Source organism: Bombina bombina, chromosome 5, assembly GCF_027579735.1.
Source record: "Bombina bombina isolate aBomBom1 chromosome 5, aBomBom1.pri, whole genome shotgun sequence".
In the NCBI taxonomy this organism is placed as follows: Eukaryota; Metazoa; Chordata; class Amphibia; order Anura; family Bombinatoridae; genus Bombina; species Bombina bombina.
In genome coordinates, this window is record NC_069503.1 from 721,081,363 (window position 1) to 721,106,464 (window position 25,102).

The 25,102-nt window shown below is 40.3% G+C and overlaps 1 protein-coding gene across 2 annotated transcripts in view; it reads right to left on the reverse strand.

Moving 5' to 3' along the window:
* Positions 1-25,102, reverse strand: part of RANBP9 (RAN binding protein 9) — a 365,674-nt gene that overhangs the window by 182,023 nt on the left and 158,549 nt on the right. For both annotated transcript variants that reach the window (XM_053714757.1, XM_053714758.1), the window contains 2 exons: positions 22,799-22,911; positions 20,635-20,743 (listed from right to left, as the gene is read on the reverse strand). In XM_053714757.1, coding sequence (XP_053570732.1) covers positions 20,635-20,743; positions 22,799-22,911 — 222 coding nt within the window. The remainder of the gene's footprint in view (positions 1-20,634; positions 20,744-22,798; positions 22,912-25,102) is intronic.

The following is a 25,102-nucleotide window of genomic DNA, read 5'->3' on the forward strand; positions in this document are numbered from 1 at the left end:
GAAAGTTGGCACTCTTACAAAAAGATTCAACATTTTCAGATCCAGAACTGGCCTGAATGAATTTTCTTTATTTGGGACATATATATTATATAAATATATTTGAATAAAACCCCAGACCTTGTTCCTGAAACGGAACTGGTATGATTACCTGAAAGCTCTAGATCTGAAACACACTTCAGAAAAGCCTGAGCCTTCACTGGATTTGCTGGAACGTGTGAGAGAAAAAAAAAAATCTTCTCACAGGAGGTCTTACTCTGAAACCCATTCAATACCCTTGAGAGACAATACTCTGAATCCATTGATTTTGGACAGAATCTGCCCAAATGTTTTGGAAAAATTTCAATCTGCCCACAACCAACTGAGCTGGAATGAGAGCCGCACCTTCATGCAGACTTGGGGGCTGGTTTTGTTTTCTTAAAAGGCTTGGATTTATTCCAACTTGAAGGTTTCCAATTGGAACCAGATTCTTTGGGGAAGGATGGGCTTTCTGTTCCTTATTCTGTCGAAAAGAACGAAAACGATTAGAAGCTTTAGATTTACCCTTAGATCTTTTATCCTAAGGTAAAAAAAAAACTCCCTTCCCCCCAGTGACAGTTGAAATAATTGAATCCAACTGAGAACCAAATAAATTGTTACCTTGGAAAGAAAGAGGTAGTAATCTAGACTTAGATACCATGTCAGCATTCCAATATTTGAGCCACAAAGCTCTTCTAGCTAAAATAGCTAAATACATAGATTTAACATAAATATTGATGATATCAAAAATAGCATCACAGATAAAATGATTAGCATGTTGAAGCAAGCGAACAATGCTAGACAAATCAGGATGTTTCCTGTTGCCCTAAGCTTTCGCCCAAAAAGTTGATGCAGATGCAACATCAGCCATGGATATAGCAGGCCTAAGAATGTAGCCAGAAAATAAATAAGCATTCATTAGATAAGATTCAAGTTTCCTATTTAAAGGGTCCTTAAAAGAAGTACTATCTTCCATAGGAAAAGTAGTACATTTGGCAAGAGTAGAAATAGCCCCATCAACTTTGGGGATTTTTTCCCAAAACTCCAATCTAACTGCTGGCAAATGATACAACTTTTTAAACCTAGAAGAAGGAATAAAAGAAGTACCAGGCCTATTCCATTCCTTTGAAATCATATCAGAAATAGCATCAGGAACTGTAAAAACCTCTGGAGTAACCACAGGAGGTTTATAAACAGAATTTAAACGTTTACTAGTTTTAGTATCAAGAGGACTAGTTTCCTCAATATGCAAAGTAATCAACACCTCTTAACAAGGAACGAATATACTCCATCTTAAAGAGATAAGTAGATTTGTCAGTGTCAATATCTGAGGTAGGATCTTCTGAACCAGATAGATCCTCATCAGAGGAGGACAATTCAGTATGTTGTCGGTCATTTGAAATGTTATCAACTTTATGAGAAGTTTTAAAAAGACCTTTTATGTTTATTAGAAGGCGGAATAGCAGAAAAAGCCTTCTGAATCGCATCAGCAATAAAATCTTTTATATTCACAGGGATATCATGTACATTAGATGTTGAAGGAACAACAGGCATTGTACTAGTACTGATGGATACATTCTCTGCATGTAAAAGCTTATCATGACAACTGTTACATACTACAGCTGGAGATATAATCTCCGCTAACTTACAACAGATACACTTAGCTTTGGTAGAACTGTTATCAGGCAGCAGGGTTCCACCAATAGTTTCTGATACAGGATCAGATTGAGACATCTTGAAAATGTAAGAGAAAAAAACAACAACATATAAAGCAAAATTATCAATTTCCTTATATGGCAGTTTTAGGAACGGGGAAAAAATGCAAACAGCATAGCCCTCTGAGCATAAAAAAAGGCAAGAGGCATATAGGAAGTGGGGTTTAAATAATTAAATTATTTGGCGCCAAGTATGACGCGCAACGCAAAATGAAATTTTTTGGCACTAACAACATCCGGAAATGACGCAACTAGCATCATGGCAGACGCAACCTTGTTCAAGGAAACCTGGCGTCAACTAAGACGCCGGAAATGACGAATTTGCGTCACCGAACGTACCTTCGCGCCCAAAAAATTCTCGCACCAAGAATGACGCAATAAATAAGCATTTTGCCTAATTTTGCCTGTGAAAATTAATGAAAAAGCAGTCAATTTGAAGAAAAGACTATACCCCAGGTAAGAAAAAATAACTTTCTAAATAGGTTTCCCAATTTGAAACTGATAGTCTGCAAAAGGAAATATACATAAGCCTGACTCATGACAAATATAAGTACAATACATATATTTAAAACTTTATATTAATACATAAAGTGCCAAACCATAGCTGAGAGTGTCTTAAGTAAAGAAAACATACTTACCAAAAGACACCCATCCACATATAGCAGATAGCCAAACCAGTACTGAAAAACATAATTTATGCTTACCTGATAAATTCCTTTCTTCTGTAGTGTGATCAGTCCACGGGTCATCATTACTTCTGGGATATTACTCCTCCCCAACAGGAAGTGCAAGAGGATTCACCCAGCAGAGCTGCATATAGCTCCTCCCCTCTACGTCACTCCCAGTCATTCGACCAAGGACCAACGAGAAAGGAAAAGCCAAGGGTGAAGTGGTGACTGGAGTATAAATTAAAAAATATTTACCTGCCTTAAAAACAGGGCGGGCCGTGGACTGATCACACTACAGAAGAAAGGAATTTATCAGGTAAGCATAAATTATGTTTTCTTCTGTTAAGTGTGATCAGTCCACGGGTCATCATTACTTCTGGGATACCAATACCAAAGCAAAAGTACACGGATGACGGGAGGGATAGGCAGGCTCTTTATACAGAAGGAACCACTGCCTGAAGAACCTTTCTCCCAAAAATAGCCTCCGATGAAGCAAAAGTGTCAAATTTGGAAAATTTGGAAAAAGTATGAAGCGAAGACCAAGTTGCAGCCTTGCAAATCTGTTCAACAGAGGCCTCATTCTTGAAGGCCCAAGTGGAAGCCACAGCTCTAGTAGAATGAGCTGTAATTCTTTCAGGAGGCTGCTGTCCAGCAGTCTCATAAGCTAAACGAATTATGCTACGAAGCCAAAAAGAAAGAGAGGTAGCGGAAGCTTTTTGACCTCTCCTCTGCCCAGAGTAAATGACAAACAGAGAAGACGTTTGTCGAAATTCCTTAGTTGCCTGTAAGTAAAATTTTAGAGCACGGACTACATCCAGGTTGTGCAGTAGACGTTCCTTCTTTGAAGAAGGATTTGGGCATAAAGAAGGAACAACAATCTCTTGATTGATATTCCTGTTAGTAACTACCTTAGGTAAGAACCCAGGTTTAGTACGCAGGACTACCTTATCCGAATGAAAAATCAAATAAGGAGAATCACAATGTAAGGCTGATAATTCAGAGACTCTTCGAGCCGAGGAAATAGCCATTAAAAATAGAACTTTCCAAGATAACAACTTTATATCAATGGAATGAAGGGGTTCAAACGGAACGCCCTGTAAAACATTAAGAACAAGGTTTAAACTCCATGGTGGAGCAACAGTTTTAAACACAGGCTTAATCCTGGCCAAAGCCTGACAAAAAGCCTGGACGTCAGGAACTTCTGACAGACGTTTGTGTAACAGAATGGACAGAGCTGAGATCTGTCCCTTTAAAGAACTAGCAGATAAACCCTTTTCTAAACCTTCTTGTAGAAAAGACAATATCCTAGGAATCCTAACCTTACTCCAAGAGTAACCTTTGGATTCACACCAATATAGGTATTTACGCCATATCTTATGGTAAATCTTTCTGGTAACAGGTTTCCTAGCCTGTATTAAGGTATCAATAACTGACTCAGAAAACCCACGTCTTGATAAAATCAAGCGTTCAATTTCCAAGCAGTCAGCTTCAGAGAAGTTAGATTTTGATGTTTGAAGGGACCCTGTATCAGAAGGTCCTGTTTCAGAGGTAGAGACCAAGGTGGACAGGATGACATGTCCACCAGGTCTGCATACCAAGTCCTGCGTGGCCACGCAGGTGCTATTAGAATCACTGATGCTCTCTCTTGTTTGATTCTGGCAATCAATCGAGGAAGCAACGGGAAGGGTGGAAACACGTAAGCCATCCTGAAGTCCCAAGGTGCTGTCAGAGCATCTATCAGGACTGCTCCTGGATCCCTGGATCTGGACCCGTAACGAGGAAGCTTGGCGTTCTGTCGAGACGCCATGAGATCTATCTCTGGTTTGCCCCAACGTCGAAGTATTTGGGCAAAGAAGTCCGGATGAAGTTCCCACTCCCCCGGATGAAAAGTCTGACGACTTAAGAAATCCGCCTCCCAGTTCTCCACTCCCGGGATGTGGATTGCTGACAGGTGGCAAGAGTGAGACTCTGCCCAGCGAATTATCTTTGATACTTCCATCATAGCTAGGGAGCTTCTTGTCCCTCCCTGATGGTTGATGTAAGCTACAGTCGTGATGTTGTCCGACTGAAACCTGATGAACCCCCGAGTTGTCAACTGGGGCCAAGCCAGGAGGGCATTGAGAACTGCTCTCAATTCCAGAATGTTTATTGGCAGGAGACTCTCCTCCTGACTCCATTGTCCCTGAGCCTTCAGAGAATTCCAGACGGCACCCCAACCTAGAAGGCTGGCGTCTGTTGTTACAATTGTCCAGTCTGGTCTGCTGAATGGCATCCCCCTGGACAGATGTGGCCGAGAAAGCCACCATAGAAGAGAATTTCTGGTCTCTTGATCCAGATTCAGAGAAGGGGATAAGTCTGAGTAATCCCCATTCCACTGACTTAGCATGCACAGTTGCAGTGGTCTGAGGTGTAAGCGTGCAAAGGGTACTATGTCCATTGCCGCTACCATTAAGCCGATTACCTCCATGCATTGAGCCACTGACGGGTGTTGAATGGAATGAAGGGTGCAGCAAGCACTTTGAAGTCTTGTTAGCCTGTCCTCTGTCAGGTAAATCTTCATTTCTACAGAATCTATAAGAGTCCCCAGGAAGGGAACTCTTGTGAGTGGAACGAGTGAACTTTTCTTTTCGTTCACCTTCCATCCATGTGACCTTAGAAATGCCAGCACTAACTCTGTATGAGACTTGGCAGTTTGAAAGCTTGAAGCTTGTATCAGAATGTCGTCTAGGTATGGAGCTACCGAGATTCCCCGCGGTCTTAGTACCGCCAGAAGAGCACCCAGAACCTTTGTGAAGATTCTTGGAGCTGTAGCCAATCCGAATGGAAGAGCCACAAACTGGTAATGCCTGTCTAGGAAGGCAAACCTTAGGTACCGATAATGATCTTTGTGAATCGGTATGTGAAGGTAAGCATCTTTTAAATCTACAGTGGTCATGTACTGACCTTCTTGGATCATAGGTAAAATTGTCCGAATAGTCTCCATCTTGAACGATGGAACTCTTAGGAATTTGTTTAGGATCTTTAAGTCCAGGATTGGTCTGAAAGTTCCCTCTTTTTTGGGAACCACAAACAGATTTGAGTAAAACCCCTGTCCCTGTTCTGATCGTGGAACTGGATGGATTACTCCCATTAACAAGAGCTCTTGTACGCAGCGTAGAAACGCCTCTTTCTTTGTCTGGATTGTTGACAATCTTGACAGATGAAATCTCTCTCTTGGAGGAGAGTATTTGAAGTCCAGAAGGTATCCCTGAGATATTATCTCTAGCGCCCAGGGATCCTGAACATCTCTTGCCCAAGCCTGGGCGAAGAGAGAAAGTCTGCCCCCCACTAGATCCGATCCCGGATCGGGGGCCCTCAATTCATGCTGTTTTAGGGGCAGCAGCAGGTTTCCTAGTCTGCTTGCCCTTGTTCCAGGACTGGTTAGGTTTCCAGCCTTGTCTGTAGCGAGCAACAGCTCCTTCCTGTTTTGGTGCAGAGGAAGTTGATGCTGCTCCTGCTTTGAAATTACGAAAGGAACGAAAATTAGACTGTCTAGTCTTGGCTTTGGCTTTGTCCTGAGGCAGGGCATGGCCTTTACCTCCTGTAATGTCAGCGATAATCTCTTTCAACCCGGGCCCGAATAAGGTCTGCCCTTTGAAAGGTATATTAAGCAATTTAGACTTAGAAGTAACATCAGCTGACCAGGATTTTAGCCACAGCGCCCTGCGTGCCTGAATGGCGAATCCTGAATTCTTCGCCGTAAGTTTAGTAAGATGTACTACGGCCTCCGAAATGAATGAATTAGCTAGTTTAAGGACTCTAAGCCTGTCCGTAATGTCGTCCAGAGTAGCTGAACCAATGTTCTCTTCCAGAGACTCAATCCAGAATGCCGCTGCAGCCGTGATCGGCGCAATGCATGCAAGGGGTTGCAATATAAAACCTTGTTGAACAAACATTTTCTTAAGGTAACCCTCTAACTTTTTATCCATTGGATCTGAAAAAGCACAGCTATCCTCCACCGGGATAGTGGTACGCTTAGCTAAGGTAGAAACTGCTCCCTCCACCTTAGGGACCGTTTGCCATAAGTCTCTTGTGGTGGCGTCTATTGGAAACATTTTTCTAAATATCGGAGGGGGTGAGAACGGCACACCGGGTCTATCCCACTCCTTAGTAACAATTTCAGTAAGTCTCTTAGGTATAGGAAAAACCTCAGTACTCGTCGGTACCGCAAAATATTTATCCAACCTACACATTTTCTCTGGTATTGCAACTGTGTTACAATCATTCAGAGCCGCTAACACCTCCCCTAGTAATACACGGAGGTTTTCCAGTTTAAATTTAAAATTTGAAATATCTGAATCCAGTCTGTTTGGATCAGAACCGTCACCCACAGAATGAAGTTCTCCGTCCTCATGTTCTGCCACCTGTGACGCAGTGTCTGACATGGCCCTAATATTATCAGCGCACTCTGTTCTCACCCCAGAGTGATCACGCTTACCTCTTAGTTCTAGTAATTTAGCCAAAACCTCAGTCATAACAGTAGCCATATCCTGTAATGTGATTTGTAATGGCCGCCCAGATGTACTCGGCGCTACAATATCACGCACCTCCCTCTGAGCGGGAGATGTAGGTACTGACACGTGAGGCGAGTTAGTCGGCATAACTCTCCCCTCGTTGTTTGGTGAAATTTGTTCAATTTGTACAGATTGATTTTTATTTAAAGTAGCATCAATACAGTTAGTACATAAATTTCTATTGGGCTCCACTTTGGCATTGCAACAAATGACACAGGTATCATCCTCTGAATCAGACATGTTTAACACACTAGCAAATAAACTTGCAACTTGGAAATACAATTCAATTAGAATAATATTAAAACGTACTGTGCCTTTAAGAAGCACAGAAGATCTATGACAGTTGAAAATTAATAAATTGAAACAGTTATAGCCTCAATCCTTGTAAACAACACAACTTTAGCAAAGGTTTAATCCCATTAGCAAAGATAACAAATTCTGAAAGCAGGAAACATATTACAGAATAAACGTTTTTTATCTCAGTCAAACTATAATTCTCACAGCTCTGCTGAGAGAAATTACCTCCCTCAAAATAAGTTTTGAAGACCCCTGAGCTCTGTAGAGATGAACCGGATCATGCAGGGAATACAATGAGTTGCTGACTGAAATATTTGATGCATAGTAAAAGCGCCAAAAAACGGCCCCTCCCCCTCACACACAGCAGTGAGGGAGAACAGAAACTGTCAGAAAACAGACTAAGCAACTGCCAAGTGGAAAAATAGTGCCCAAACATTTATTCACTCAGTACCTCAGCAAATGAAAACGATTTTACATTCCAGCAAAAACGTTAAACATAATCTCTAGTTATTAAACAGCTTTATGTATTTCTTACAGTGTAATTCTAGTGAAGTACCATTCCCCAGAATACTGAAGTGAAAAGTATACATACATGACATTATATCGGTATGGCAGGATTTTCTCATCAATTCCATTGTCAGAAAATAAAAACTGCTACATACCTCTATGCAGATTCATCTGCCCGCTGTCCCCTGATCTGAAGTTTACCTCTCCTCAGATGGCCGAGAAACAGCAATATGATCTTAACTACTCCGGCTAAAATCATAACAAAAACTCTGGTAGATTCTTCTTCAAACTCTGCCAGAGAGATAATAACACACTCCGGTGCTATTTTAAAATAACAAACTTTTGATTGAAGATATAAAACTAAGTATAATCACCATAGTCCTCTCACACATCCTATCTAGTCGTTGGGTGCAAGAGAATGACTGGGAGTGACGTAGAGGGGAGGAGCTATATGCAGCTCTGCTGGGTGAATCCTCTTGCACTTCCTGTTGGGGAGGAGTAATATCCCAGAAGTAATGATGACCCGTGGACTGATCACACTTAACAGAAGAAAAGTATCAGTAGAGAGGTAATGGAATATGAGAGTACATCTGAAAAGGGAGGTAGGAGATGAAGCTCTACGACCAATAACAGAGAACCTTTGAAAAGATTTCCCATGAGGAAAACCATAGAATCAATAGGTGATACTATCTTCACATCCCTCTGACAAATACTGTACTCAGAGGACTCAGGCTTCAAAATGCTGAGAAGCGCATATCACAGAAGAAAATCAAGCACAAACTTACTTCACCACCTCCATAGGAGGCAAAGTTTGTAAAACTGAATTGTGAGTGTGGTGAGGGGTGTATTTATAGGAATTTTGAGGTTTGGGAAGCATTGCCCATCCTGGTAGGATTGTATATCCCATACGTCACTAGCTCATGGACTCTTGCCAATTACATGAAAGAAATAAGTGTATTGTGAATTTTGAGCAATACACCTACATATAGCTGGCAAAATAAATTACTGAGATCTGAGGTTGTAAAATACTTAGAGCATATCATGAGAATTGTGAAAGAGATTCAGAGAGTCTATTAGTATCTCTGTCCCTCCCACTTTCTGAAGCTGTCAGTTTTATTTTGCATACAACAAATACAAAGTGCAATGTAATATGTAAAAGATTAAATGTAATAAAACTTAAAGGACCCAATCTGAAGTCTAAGTAATATAAAGTACAAAGTGCAAATGTAACAAAACTCATGTCATTTAGTGCTATATTGCACTGGGCTTGTGTATCCTCCAAATCTAGAAATGCAGGGAATACCCTGTATATAGCAAAATCTGCCTTTTAAGAACCTTGTGAGGAGAGAGCTTTAAATCATCAGGCACCTAAAGTAAAGTGACAAGAAGTAATATACTAAATGCTTGTTTAAAAATATGAAAAAATTAAAAATCCTTTTAATGAAAAAACAAAATTTATGCTTACCTGATAAATTTCTCTCTCTTGTGGTGTATCCAGTCCACGGGTTCATCCATTACTTGTGGGATATTCTCCTTCCCAACAGGAAGTTGCAAGAGGACACCCACAGCAGAGCTGTCTATATAGCTCCTCCCCTAACTGCCACCTCCAGTCATTCGACCGAAGACAAGTAAGAAAAAGGAGAAACTATAGGGTGCAGTGGTGACTGTAGTTTAAAAAATAAAAACACGTGCCTTAAAGTGACAGGGCGGGCCGTGGACTGGATACACCACAAGAGAAAGAAATTTATCAGGTAAGCATTAATTTTGTTTTCTCTTGTAAGGTGTATCCAGTCCACGGGTTCATCCATTACTTGTGGGATACCAATACCAAAGCTTTAGGACACGGATGAAGGGAGGGACAAGGCAGGTACTTAAACAGAAGGCACCACTGCCTGTAAGACCTTTCTCCCAAAAATAGCCTCAGAGGAAGCAAAAGTATCAAATTTGTAGAATTTAGAAAAAGTATGAAGCGAAGACCAAGTCGCCGCCTTACAAATCTGTTCAACAGAGGCCTCATGTTTAAAAGCCCATGTGAAAGCTACCGCTCTAGTAGAATGAGCTGTAATTCTTTCAGGAGGCTGCTGGCCAGCAGTCTCATAGGCTAAACGAATTATGCTTCTTAGCCAAAAAGAAAGAGAAGTTGCCGAAGCCTTTTGGCCTCTCCTATTTCCAGAGTAGACAACAAACAATGCAGATGTTTGACGAAAATCCTTAGTAGCTTGCAAATAAAACTTTAAAGCACGAACCACGTCAAGATTGTGTAACAGACGTTCCTTCTTTGAAGAAGGATTAGGACACAGTGACGGAACAACAATTTCCTGATTGATATTCCTATTAGATATTTCCTTAGGAAGAAACCCAGGTTTGGTACGCAAAACTACATTATCTGCATGGAAGATCAGATAAGGGGAATCACACTGCAAGGCAGATAACTCTGAAACTCTTCGAGCCGAAGAGATAGCTACAAAAAACAGAACTTTCCAAGATAAAAGCTTGATATCTATGGAATGCAAGGGTTCAAACGGAACCCCTTGAAGAACCTTAAGAACTAAATTTAAACTCCATGGCGGAGCAACAGGTTTAAACACAGGCCTGATTCTAACCAAAGCCTGACAAAACGCCTGAACGTCTGGAACATCAGCCAGGCGCTTGTGCAAAAGAATAGACAGAGCAGAAATCTGTCCCTTTAAGGAACTAGCCGATAATCCCTTTTCCAATCCTTCTTGGAGAAAAGATAGTATCCTGGGAATCCTGACCTTACTCCACGAGTAACCCTTGGATTCACACCAATGAAGATATTTACACTATATCTTATGATAGATTTTCCTGGTGACAGGCTTTCGAGCCTGAATCAAGGTATCAATGACCGACTCGGAGAAACCACGTTTTGATAAAATCAAGCGTTCAATCTCCAAGCAGTCAGACGCAGAGTAACTAGATTTGGATGTTTGAATGGACCTTGGAGTAGAAGGTCCTGCCTCAGCGGCAGAGTCCATGGTGGAAAGGATGACATGTCCACCAGATCTGCATACCAAGTCCTGCGTGGCTACGCAGGTGCTATCAAAATCACCGAAGCTCTCTCCTGCTTGATCTTGGCAATCAGACGAGGGAGGAGAGGAAACGGTGGAAACACATAAGCCAGGCTGAAGGACCCGGGCACTGCTACAGCATCTATCATCGTTGCCTGGGGATCCCTCAACCTGGACCCATAACGAGGAAGCTTGGCGTTCTGACGAGACGCCATCAGATCCAGTTCTGGTTTGCCCCATAATTGAATCAGCTGGGCAAATACCTCCGGATGGAGCTCCCACTCAACCGGATGAAAAGTCTGCCGACATAGAAAGTCCGCCTCCCAGTTCTCTACTCCTAGGATATGGATAGCAGATAGATGGCAAGAGTGAACCTCCGCCCATAGAATTATCTTTGAAACTTCCATCATTGCCAGGGGACTCCTTGTTCCCCCCTGATGGTTGATATAGGCTACAGTCGTGATATTGTCCGACTGAAATCTGATGAACTTGACCGCAGCTAGCTGAGGCCAAGCCTGAAGAGCATTGAATATAACTCTTCCAGAATGTTTATCGGAAGGAGGGCTTCCTCCTGAGTCCACGAACCCTGAGCCTTCAGGGAGTTCCAGACCGCACCCCAGCCCAGAAGGCTGACATCTGTCATCACTATAGTCCACTCTGGCCTGCGGAAACTCATTCCCCTGGACATGTGAACCCGAGATAACCACCAGAGAAGAGAATCCCTGGTCTTTTGATCCAGATTTAACAGAGGAGACAAATCTGTGTAGTCCCCATTCCACTGATTGAGCATGCAAAGTTGCAGTGGTCTGAGATGTAGGCGGGCAAACAGAACTATGTCCATTGCCGCTACCATTAGGTCGATCATTTCCATACACTGAGCAACTGACGGCAGAGAAGTGGAATGAAGAACACGGCAGGAAGTTAGAAGATTTGATATCCTGACCTCCGTCAGAAAAATCTTCATTTCTACTGAATCTATCAGAGTTCCTAGGAAGGAAACTCTTGTTAAGGGAGAAAGAGAACTCTTTTCTCTGTTCACTTTCCACCCGAGAGACCTCAGAAAGGCCAGAACAATGTCCGTATGGGACTTGGCGATTTGAAAAGTCGACGCCTGAATCAGAATGGCGCCGTGGCTAACCCGAAGGAAAGAGCCACAAACTGGTAATGCCTGTCTAGGAAGGCGAACCTTAGGGATTGATGATGCTCTCTGTGAATCGGAATGTGTAGATAAGCATCCTTTAATTCCACGCTAGTCATATATTGACCCTCCTGGATCATAGGGAGGATGGTTCGAATTGTCTCCATTTTGAAGGATGGGACCCTGAGAAATTTGTTTAGGATTTTGAGATCCAAAATTGGTCTGAAATTTCCCTCTTTTTTGGGAACTATAAACAGGTTTGAATAGAAACCCTGCCCCTGGTTCCTCTCTTGGAACTGGGTGGATCACTCCCATAACCAGTAGGTCTTAAACGCAACATAAGAATGCCTCTCTCTTTATCTGGTTTGCAGATAATTGTGAGAGATGAAATCTCCCCTTTGGAGATGAACCTTTGAATTCCAGAAGATAACCCTGGGAAACAATCTCTAGTGCCCAGGGATCCTGGACGTCTCTTGCCCAAGCCTGGGCGAAGAGAGAAAGTCTGCCCCCTACTAGATCCGGTCCCGGATCGGGGGCTACCCCTTCATGCTGTCTTAGAGGCAGCAGCAGGCTTCTTGGCCTGCTTCCCTTTGTTCCAAGTCTGGTTAGGTCTCCAGACTGGTTTGGACTGGGTGAAATTTCCCTCTTGTTTTGCATTAGAGGAAACCGAAGCTGCGCCACCCTTGAAGTTTCGAAAGGAACGAAAATTATTCTGCTTGGTCCTTAATTTGCTGGACCTATCCTGAGGAAGGGCATGACCCTTTTCTCCAGTAATGTCAGAGATGATCTCCTTCAGACCAGGCCCGAATAGGGTCTGTCCCTTGAAGGGGATGTTAAGAAGCTTAGACTTTGAAGTAACGTCTGCTGACCAGGACTTAAGCCATAGCGCACTGCGCGCCAGAATGGCAAAACCTGAATTCTTAGCCGTCAGCTTGGTTAAATGAAAAACGGTGTCAGAAATAAAGGAATTAGCTAACTTAAGAGCTTTAATCCTGTCTAAAATATCATCTAACGGGGTCTCCACCTGTAGAGCCTCCTCAAGAGACTCGAACCAGAAAGCCGCTGCAGCAGTAACTGGGGCAATGCATGCAAGAGGCTGGAGAATAAAACCTTGATGTATAAAAAAATTTCTTAAGGAGACCCTCCAATTTTTTATCCATAGGATCTAGGAAAGCACAACTGTCCTCGACGGGGATAGTTGTACGCTTCGCTAGGGTAGAGACTGCTCCCTCCACCTTAGGGACCGTCTGCCACGAGTCCCGTATGGCGGCATCTATGGGAAACATCTTTTTAAAAGCAGGAGGGGGAGAGAACGGCATTCCCATTCCTTAGTAATAATTTCCGAAAACCTCTTAGGGACTGGAAAAACATCAGTGTAAACAGGCACTGCAAAGTACTTGTCCATCTTACACAATTTCTCTGGAACTACAATGGGTTCACAGTCATCCAGAGTCGCTAAAACCTCCCTAAGCAATAAGCGGAGGTGTTCGAGCTTAAATTTAAACGCTGTCATTTCAGAATCAGACTGAAGCAACGCCTTCCCTGAATCTGAAATGTCACCCACAGATAGAAGCTCTCCTGCCTCAGCTTCTGAGTATTGTGAAGGTATATCGGACACAGGTATTAAAGCGTCAGAAAGCTCTGTATGAGTTCTGGCCCCAGAGCTGTCTCGCTTTCCTTGTAATCCTGGCAGTTTGGACAATACCTCTGTAAGGGTATTAGTCATAACTGCCGCCATGTCCTGTAAGGTAAAAGAATTAGACGCGCTAGATGTACTTGGCGTCACTTGAGCGGGAGTTATAGGTTCTGACACATGGGGAGAGCTAGATGGCATAATCTCCTTTTTTTCAGTCAGAGAATCCTCTGGAGATAAATCTTTAAGCGCCATAATATGGTCTTTATAGTTTATAGAAATTTCAGTACATTTGGTACATATTCTAAGAGGGGGTTCCACCATGGCTTCCAAACATATTGAACAAGGAGTTTCCTCTATGTCAGACATGTTTAACAGACTAGTAATGAGACAAGCAAGCTTGGAAAACACTTTAATAAAGGTGAAACCGTAATTAAACAAAAACGTTACTGTGCCTTTAAGAGAAAAAAACTAGCACTTAAACTGCAAAACAGTGTAAAAATATAGTAAAGTCTTCGAAATTTGTACAGTGTGTGTAAGGGACTAAAGCAACATTGCACCCACTTGCAAATGGATGATTAACCCCTTAGCACCCAAACCGGATTCAAAAACGTCAACCACTGGTAAAAAACAGTTGAGCAACTGCCACAGCTCTGCTGAGGCTCCTACCTGCCCTCAAATACAATTTGGTGAAGGAATAAACGCCTTATAATGGTCCTCAGATGCCAAAGGACTCTTCTAGGGAAGCTGGATGTCTCAGTCTGAATTAAAACTGTGCAGCAATAGCGCTAAAATAGGCCCCTCGCACCATGTACTGGATGTCAGAGGGGCCTTAGGAAAATACTGCTAGGAGTATCTGACTAGCCATGTGGAAAACTAGGCCCCAAATAAAGATTTATCTCCCTCAGAGAAAAAAAACGTTCTATTTATGAAAACATGTAAACGTTTTGACACTGAATAATATTAACATGAGTATTACCCTGTTTTGTAAGCATGATCCCAGTCGCTGTTAAATCACTGCATCAGGCTTACCTCAAATACACAAGGCTCTGTCAGCATTTTCTAGAACTTATTTACTCTCTCTAGAAATAAAAATACTGAACATACCTCAAAGCAGGTAATCTGCAGACCGTTCCCCCAACTGAAGCTTTCTTCCATACTATTCAGTTATGTGTGAGAACAGCAATGGACCTTAGTTACAAACCGCTAAGATCATCAACCTCCAGGCAGAATTCTTCATCTAATTTCTGCCTGAGAGTAAAAACAGTACAACGCCGGTACCGTTTAAAAATAAACTTTTGATTGAAGATAACACTACACTAAGTCACCACTTATCTCTTGATACTTCCCTTGTCGAGAGTTGCAAGAGAATGACTGGGGGTGGCAGTTAGGGGAGGAGCTATATAGACAGCTATGCTGTGGGTGTCCTCTTGCAACTTCCTGTTGGGAAGGAGAATATCCCACAAGTAATGGATGAACCCGTGGACTGGATACACCTTACAAGAGAAAACTGAACTGGTGCAGTGTCTAGTGGCTAACAAAATGTGACTGCTTAATATGTATTCTGCCAAATAGTTCCAAATGTTCAGAGACATTTTTTTAAGAGATTATAAATATCAGCATGTGAATGGGCGTTGGATGAAAAGTAAAAAGTAAAGTAAACCAACAGGAAAATTGGGAATTAGTGTCAGAAGTCTGAGTAATTTCCATTGTGAGGGCATCTTGCATAACAAAATCTGCTGACGCCTTCAGCAATAACATATTTTTAAATGATGTTCTAAATAAGGGGGAAAATTGCAGAAGGTAAAATATCCTTAAATCTGCCAGGAGATTATGTTTAAACTACGTAATATTGTCGAGCTCTGTAAGGTTTGTAAGCATGCTGGAAATAAAATGTATATAATTTAAAGGTAAATAAAGTATTTGCCATCTCAGTATAATAAGGTATACTCACTTTGCTATTGTATTTACTTCTATATATTTATTATACATAGATACATACACTATATCTATATATTTATTATACATACACGGTATCTATATATTTATTATACAAACATACACACATAATATCTATATATTTATTATACATACATACATACAGAAATGGCTTCCAATCACACCTTTATTCCTAAAAAAAAAAAAAAGTAACCACTACACTAAAGAATAATGGTCTTGTTTTATAATGTAGATGCAAACCTATTATGAATAACTAAAAACCTCTAGCTAAATCCATTGACACTCATGAGGTTGCAGATGGACATTGCTATAAAATGACTAATAATGTTTAAAATTGTTTGAGCATCTACATTTTCAGTTTTGGTAGTGGACTTCCTGCCTTTAGCATCTATAGTTGTTTGAGATGAACATTTACATGTTATCTTGCAAATTAAACATGAACCTACAGCAATGCAGAAAAACAATCAACACTTATAGAAACATAGATATTGACGGCAGATAAGAGCCATAGGCCCAGCAAGTCTGCCCGACCTTACCTAACAGTATAAACTTATCTAGTTCGTAGGATAGCCCTATGCTTGTCCCATGCATTTTTTAAGTCCCCCACAGTGTTTGTTGCTACTACCTCTTGAGGAAGTTTATTCCATAAATCAATCACTCTTTCTGTAAAGAAGTGCTTCCTCAAATTACTTCTGAATCTACTACCCTTTAGCTTGAGCTCATGACCCCTTGTTCTTGAATTTTCCATTTTATGTAAAATACCCACAGCCTCAGTTTTACTAAACCCTTTAATGTACTTGAAAGTTGCTATCATATCACCTCTTTCCCTTCTCTCCTCTAAGCTATACATATTTAGGACAATGAGCCTATCCTGGTAAGTTTTATTTTTTAGACCATGTACCATTTTGGTAGCCCTCCTTTGCACAGATTCAAGTTTGTTAATATCCTGAAAACAGGTTTGTAAAGCAGTTTGTGTAACGTTTGTAATTGCAACATATTCACATGTCTGTTTTGGTATGATAAAGAAGTCTCTCAGGTCCGAAACAAGAGGCTGGCAGCGGGCATGCATAAAGACTATGTTCCCTCTGTGAAGCCTCTTGTCTCATGGTTGTGTCTCACCATTTCAAAGCTGATGCAGTTGTCTCCTTTTTTATTTCTTGTTAACTGTTCTGTTTTTTTCTGTAATGTTTTGAAGGCATTTTTGTGATGCAGGTATCCTTCATATGCAAAAGAGAAGCAGTCTGCCAGGAACGAACAGCAGCTCAATAGCTTGCCACCTAGAAGTAGCTTCTTTCTGTCCAATCGTGCTTTTCACAGAGGAAAACGTTTCTGTAGTATATCAATCTGATCTCGCCAACATGGTCAGTCCATCCCCAAAATACCAGGTAATTCTCCTCTGAACAAAGAAAACGGCAACCCCAGATGATCGTTTTGGCCTTCTCTGTGCCTCGTCAGTGAGGTGCAGCCATATCCCTCTTAGCACATTGGGCAAGGAGTCCACGTCTGGTTTCCCCCATCACCCTTAGGGAGACTATCCCCAGGGTCATATTATATATGCAAAACAGAAAGAGAAGCAGTCTGCCAGGAACGAACAGCAGCTCAATAGCTTGTTCTATGGCCCAGTTGCCACCTAGGAGTATCTGCTTTCTGCCCAATAGTTTAACTTGTTTTATTTTATGAGAAGTTACATGATAAATGCTCCAATGAGTATAATGGAGAGTGACTTGCAATTTGTTGGTATAGATGTTATTTTTATAGGTTTTATTAAATCCACGAAGGGACAGTGTACTGTAAAATTGGTTTCTCCTTACTATGTTTACAATGACTTGTTATACAGGCTGCAGAGTTTTAAATGTAGGAAATTGCACATTTAGGAATAATTTTGTATATGAAATAACTTACTGCTAATTGAAACCACAATCCAATGAAATGGGTTGAGCTACCAGGGAAAGCATATATCATTATCTTTTCTGTCTAATTACTTACACAATACCGCCTTATCTTCTTTTTTTTTACTTAGTACTTAGAAAGAACAATAGCACATGAATATTTTAGTACCTCTCTGTCACAGACACAAACTGGGAGCATTATTTTATCTAAATCTTCTTGTTTACATGGTTTTTGTGTAACCAGAACTTAAGTTCAGAAATGTCCAGTATGGGTGGGGAAGCAAAAGACAAAACTCAGCTATTTAAAATGAGAAAATAAAGGTGAAGGAGCTGTTAAAAGGACATTAAACCCAAACTTTTTCTTTCATGACCCAGATAGGAAATACAATTTTAAACAACATTCCAATTTACTTCTATTATCTAATTTGCTTCATTCTTTAAATATCCTTTGGTGAAGAAATAGCAATACACATGGGTGAACCAATCACACAAGGCATCTATTTGCAGCCTCCAATCAGCAGCTACTGAGCCTATCTAGATATGCTTTTCAGCAAAGGATATCAAGATAATGAAGCAAATTAGATAATAGAAGTAAATTAGAAAGTTGTTTAAATTTGCATGCTCTATCTAAATCATGAAAGAAAAAATGTGGGTTTCATGTCCCTTTAACCCCTTAATGACCAAGGACGTACGCCACACGTCCTCAAAAAAAAGACAGTTAATGACCGAGGACGTGTGGCGTACGTCCTTGGTCTGGAAAGCAGCTGGAAGCGATCCTGCTCGCTTCCAGCTGCTTTCCGGTTATTGCAGTGATGCCTCGATATCGAGGCATCCTGCAATAACCCCCCATGGCCATCCGATGCAGAGAGAGCCACTCTGTGGCCCTCTCTGCACCGGACATCGGTGGCCGGTATCGTTGGTGGGTGGGAGCAAGCCTGGGAGGCGGGTGGGCGGCCATCGATGTGCCGAGTAGAGGGAAGGGGGGGCGGGATCGGGGGCGGGACAGTCGGGAGCGCGCACGGGAGCGCGCACGTGCACGGGGGGTGGCGGACGGGCGCGTGCACGGGGCGGGAGCGGGAGGGAACCGCTACACTGCAGAAAAATAAAGCTGTAAGAAGCACCAAAAAAAAAGTTTTGAAACTTCTAAATAAACAGCTAAGGGATCTGGAAGGGGTGGGGGGTTGGTCTTGGGGGGGAAGCTACACTACAGAAAAGGGAATTTTTTTAAAAAATAAAGGCAAATTTTTTACTAAACTGGGTACTGGCAGACAGCTGCCAGTACCCAAGATGGCGCCCATTAAGGCAGAGGGGGAGGGTTAGAGAGCTGTTTAGTGGGGGATCAGTGAGGTTGGGGGCTAAGGGGGGATCCTACACAGCAGCATATGTAAATATGCTTAAAAAAAAAAACACAAAAAAGCCCAAATATAGCTTTTATTTTAGTACTGGCAGAGTTTCTGCCAGTACTTAAGATGGCGGGGACAATTGTGGGGTGGGGGAGGGAAGTGAGCTGTTTGGGAGGGATCAGGGGGTCTCATGTTTCAGGTGGGAGGCTGAGCTCTACACTAAAGCTAAAATTAACCTTGCAAGCTCCCTACAAGCTACATAATTAACCCCTTCACTGCTAGCCATAATACACGTGTGAAATGCAGCAGCATTTGGCGGCCTTCTAATTACCAAAAAGCAACGCCAAAGCCATATATGTCTGCTATTTCTGAACAAAGGGGATCCCAGAGAAGCATTTACAACCATTTGTGCCATAATTGTACAAGCTGTTTGTAAATGATTTCAGTGAGAAACCTAAAATTGTGAAAAATTTAACGTTTTTTTCCATTTGATTGCATTTGGCGGTGAAATGGTGGCATGAAATATACCAAAATTGGCCTAGATCAATACTTGGGGTTGTCTACTACACTAAAGCTAAAATTATACCTAAAAGCTCCCTACATGCTCCATAATTAATCCCTTTACTGCTGGGCATAATACACGTGTAGTGCGCAGTGGCATTTAGCATCCTTCTAATTACTAAAAAGCAACGCCAAAGCCATATATGTCTGCTATTTCTGAACAAAGGGGATCCCAGAGAAGAATTTACAACCATTTAAGCCATAATTGCACAAGCTGTTTGTAAATAATTTCAGTGAGAAACCAAAAGTTTGTGAAAAAATTAGTAAAAAAGTGAACGATTTTTTGTATTTAATCGCATTTGGCGGTGAAATGGTGGCATGAAATATACCAAAATGGGCCTAGATGAATACTTTGGGATGTCTACTAAAAAAAAATATATACATGTCAATGGATATTCAGAGATTCCTGAAAGATATCAGTGTTCTAATGTAACTAGCGCTAATTTTGAAAAATAATGGTTTGGAAATAGCAAAGTGCTACTTGTATTTATGGCCCTATAACTTACAAAAAAGCAAAGAACATGTAAACATTGGGTATTTCTAAACTCAGGACAAAATTTAGAAACTATTTAGCATGGGTGTTTTTTGGTGGTTGTAGATGTGTAACAGATTTTGGGGGTCAAAGTTAGAAAAAGTGCGTTTTTTTCAATTTTTTCCTCATATTTTATAAAAAGTTTTATAGTAAATGATAAGATATGATGAAAATAATGGTATCTTTAGAAAGTCCATTTAATGGCGAGAAAAACGGTATATAATATGTGTGGGTACAGTAAATGAGTAAGAGGAAAATTACAGCTAAACACAAACACTGCAAAAATGTAAAAATAGCCTTGGTCCCAAACGGACAGAAAATGGAAAAGTGCTGTGGTCATTAAGGGGTTAATAAACAATTTAATACACTCCAGTAGCTAAAATGGACAATTGGAAAGACATTAAAGGGTAGAAAATTGTATTTTGTACACTGTTCCTTTACATTGTGTTGCCTTTTTTTAAAAAATAGGGACACATAAAGATGACCCTATAGTATATTTGGCCACCTTAGCAGAAGAATGCAAGTATCATTTTTTTTCCGGAACAGGGTAGGGTAATTAGCCTAAAATTTTGAATGTTTCTCATATTTTACTGTGTTGCCTTTTATTGGGCCTTAGCAAATAATATATTTAGTAGATCACATAGGGTTGCCTTTGCTTTATCATGCAAAATACTTTGAAAATCCATAAAGCTTTTATAAACACTGGGAACTAAACTAAAATGAAGACTAATGCAAAAAAAAAATCAGCATTTTGTCAGTTTCTTTTTATACAATGCAAAGTAGAGAACAACTTACTTTAATGTGAAGAAAAGATTAGGATTTCTTTCTAGCAAACTTGGATATAACTGCTGTGTTGTTTCAATGGCTTCACCCATTCTTCCAGCCAGCACTAGTTTCTGAATTCCTGTTTAGAAAAATAAACATGTTTAGTTTAATGGAAACATTCCTTGTGCAAAATGAAGGTAGCGAAAATACATACAATGAATCCAATGGAGAGGAATAATATTTTTATATAAAAGCTTTTGCTAATTCATGAAAAAAAGATGCAACTATTTAGGTAATAAAAGTACAAAACAAAAATAGCAAGATTTACAGGTCACTACTAAGTCAATACTGCTTATATAGGCTATAATTTGCCTTTTACAACCCCCAAAAAATTGCAAGCAGAGAAGAATGTGACTTGCAGGGAAATGTTTAAATAAAATAAATAAATAATATTAACGAAAAAGTCTGGATTTCTGAATAAGTCTGAATTTTTAAATCCTGAATTTGTGGATTCGTATTTGTATTGATATGACAAACCACAGTGTCCCTGTTTATAATATTCCCTAGAATAAAATAAACATGATAAACTTCTTTAACAATACATATCGGTATAGAATAAAAGAATGGTTTAATTTAAACAAATAAAAATGTGTTTTATTTATCAATGTTTAAATTTGCAAATAAATATGCAATTGTGGAATCCTCAGAATGAAGATATAAGTTGTATACAGTATCTGCACACTCAACAGCTTTATATTTAAATAGATTTATTAGATACACTATTTCTTTAACCCTTTGAGTGCTAACGACGGCTCTGAACCGTTGCAAATGTTCCCAGTCAGGTGCTGACAATGGCTCAGAGCCGTCGCTAGCACTCACCCACCTTGGGGGGGAATCTGGGGGCTCCCATCGTCTCCCACCCCAGCAATCAGGCCTGTATAGTGACAGACATCACCGGGGCTTCACGTTTTGCGCGGTGATCTCAGGTGCAATGATGTGATGACGTATAGGGAAATAGGGCATGCTGCTTAGAAGCCTGTATCTCAGGCATCTAAGCAGCTACGGACCCCCAAGACCCACCGTTGGAAAGGTAATCGCCTAACCTTTCCAACGGTATAAGTCTTGGGGATCTGAAAAAGTTAAAAAAATATATATTTAAAAAAATAAAAAATTAAAAAACTCTCAAATACAGCTTAGCACCCAGGTGGGGAAGTGCTTAGCACTCAAAGGGTTAAATCTGTTTGGGGAGCAATTACATTAAATGGACAGTAAAGTCAAAATTAAACTTTCATGATTCAGAAAGAACATGCAATTTTTTAAAAATTTCCAATTTACTTATTTTATGTTCAGCTTGGCCCCAGTAGAGCATTGCCCTCCTTCAACAAAGGATACCAAGAAAATAAAGCAAATTTTATAACATTGTTTCTTTAAAGAAGGGGGATGATATTTCTGCAGACACTAATTCGCAGTTTTGAGAACTACAAAACCAATATGTGATAATATCTTCAAGATAGACAAATTTCCCAAAATAATCTAACAGAAACCTTTGGGAGAGCATGAGATTGTGAATATATCCCATATGTTATGGAAGACTGTGGCCCTTCATAATTTTACTAAATAAATATGTGGTAAATTGGTATCCAGTTATCAGTACATTGATTTGAGCATTTTCTATACATTGTTGTGCCTTTCATTGAGAGAATAGTGTCCTCAACCATAATTGCTCTAACAGTCACTAATAGATATGTTAATAGTGATCTTTTTCCATTGGTTAATAGACAGAAGCAAGTAATACAGAATATTGTGAAACTGAAGCTATCCTATGTTTCATTTGTGATATCTTTAGTGGCACTTATTTACCCATTGAGTCTGAAAGTGTTGGGAAGGCTTGATGTTGTTTAGTTATTTTTAGATATGTTGGTGTGTTTATTGGAATAAAACTTATGTTTTATATCAATCTTGTGTAAGAAGGATGGCTGCAAATCATGAGTTTGAAATGGTGGCAATATAGAAAATAGTAATTATTGACAAATGAGAGTGCTAATAATGACGTCTCTATGTTTTTCCCTTTTGTTTGGTTATTGTGAGCAAAGTGCTGTAACTGCTCATATGTTTACAGAATAGACAATACAATATATTATTTTTTTCCTAGAATAATCCAACCCCAATAAAATACCTATTTTGCTATACGTACTTTGTCTATTTTTAATTGATGTAAGCTCTTCTTGCACAGTCTGATCTGTGGACTTGGCAAATACCTCAGCTGTAGAGCAGTATCCATGGTGTACAAGGTATGACGACACCATCCTATCCATTTCAAAACAAGAGAATATGTAATTATTTAACAACATTCAATAGGGCTCATAGAATTTTACCTCAGCTTTTAATTGTTTTGAGCGTTATAAATATATTCATATAAAACTATACATGGCTCATTAAAAATGTGCGGCTGGCATCCTAATTTAGCTATAAAGTTATCAAGCCTCACCAACGAAAAAATATGTAGAAATTAATTAAAGGGACAGTGTTCTCAGCAGAAAATTGTAGCCAGCAGGGTGACATTATGAAGAAGCCGGGTAGGAGCATTATTATACTTTGCTGTTATTTATAAATGTTAGTTAAGATATCCAAAGCACTGATTGATTAATTGCATAATTTAACTTAAACATTAAAAACTAATATTAGTTAATTATGGCTTCATATTGGCATTTTAATGGGTTGCGGTTTCAAAGAACAAAAACATAATTTATGCTTACCTGATAAATTTATTTCTCTTGTAGTGTGTTCAGTCCACGGGTCATCCATTACTTATGGGATATATTCTCCTTCCCAACAGGAAGTTGCAAGAGGATCACCCAAGCAGAGCTGCTATATAGCTCCTCCCCTCACATGTCATATCCAGTCATTCGACCGAAACAAGACGAGAAAGGAGAAACTATAAGGTGCAGTGGTGACTGGAGTTATAATTTTAAAATTTAGAACCTGCCTTAAAAAGACAGGGTGGGCCGTGGACTGAACACACTACAAGAGAAATAAATTTATCAGGTAAGCATAAAACATAATTTATGCTTACCTGATAAATTCCTTTCTTCTGTAGTGTGATCAGTCCACGGGTCATCATTACTTCTGGGATATTACTCCTCCCCAACAGGAAGTGCAAGAGGATTCACCCAGCAGAGTTGCATATAGCCCCTCCCCTCTACGTCACCCCCAGTCATTCGACCAAGGACCAACGAGAAAGGAGGAACCAAGGGTGTAGTGGTGACTGGAGTATAATTTAAAAATAATTACCTGCCTTAAAAAACAGGGCGGGCCGTGGACTGATCACACTACAGAAGAAAGGAATTTATCAGGTAAGCATAAATTATGTTTTCTTCTGTTAAGTGTGATCAGTCCACGGGTCATCATTACTTCTGGGATACCAATACCAAAGCAAAAGTACACGGATGACGGGAGGGATAGGCAGGCTCTTTTATACAGAAGGAACCACTGCCTGAAGAACCTTTCTCCCAAAAATAGCCTCCGAGGAAGCAAATGTGTCAAATTTGTAAAATTTGGAAAAAGTATGAAGCGAAGACCAAGTTGCAGCCTTGCAAATCTGTTCAACAGAGGCCTCATTCTTAAAGGCCCAAGTGGAAGCCACAGCTCTAGTGGAATGAGCTGTAATTCTTTCAGGAGGTTGCTGTCCAGCAGTCTCATAGGCTAAACGTATTATGCTACGAAGCCAAAAAGAGAGAGAGGTAGCAGAAGCTTTTTGACCTCTCCTCTGACCAGAGTAAACGACAAACAGGGAAGACGTCTGTCGAAATTCTTTAGTTGCCTGTAAGTAAAATTTTAGGGCACGAACTACATCCAGATTGTGCAGAAGACGTTCCTTCTTTGAAGAAGGATTTGGACACAAAGATGGAACAACAATCTCTTGATTGATATTCCTGTTAGTGACTACCTTGGGTAAGAACCCAGGTTTAGTACGCAGAACTACCTTATCCGAATGAAAAATCAAATAAGGAGAATCACAATGTAAGGCTGATAATTCAGAGACTCTTCGAGCCGATGAAATAGCCATTAAAAATAGAACTTTCCAAGATAACAACTTTATATCAATGGAATGGAGGGGTTCAAACGGAACGCCCTGTAAAACGTTAAGAACAAGATTTAAACTCCATGGTGGAGCAACAGTCTTAAACACAGGCTTAATCCTCGCTAAAGCCTGACAAAAAGCCTGAACGTCTGGCACTTCTGACAGACGTTTGTGTAACAGAATAGACAGAGCTGAGATCTGTCCCTTTAATGAACTAGCAGATAAACCCCTTTCTAAACCTTCTTGTAGAAAAGACAATATCCTAGGAATCCTAACCTTACTCCAAGAGTAACTTTTGGATTCACACCAATATAGGTATTTACGCCATATTTTATGGTAAATCTTTCTGGTAACAGGCTTCCTGGCCTGTATTAAGGTGTCAATAACTGACTCAGAAAACCCACGTCTTGATAAAAT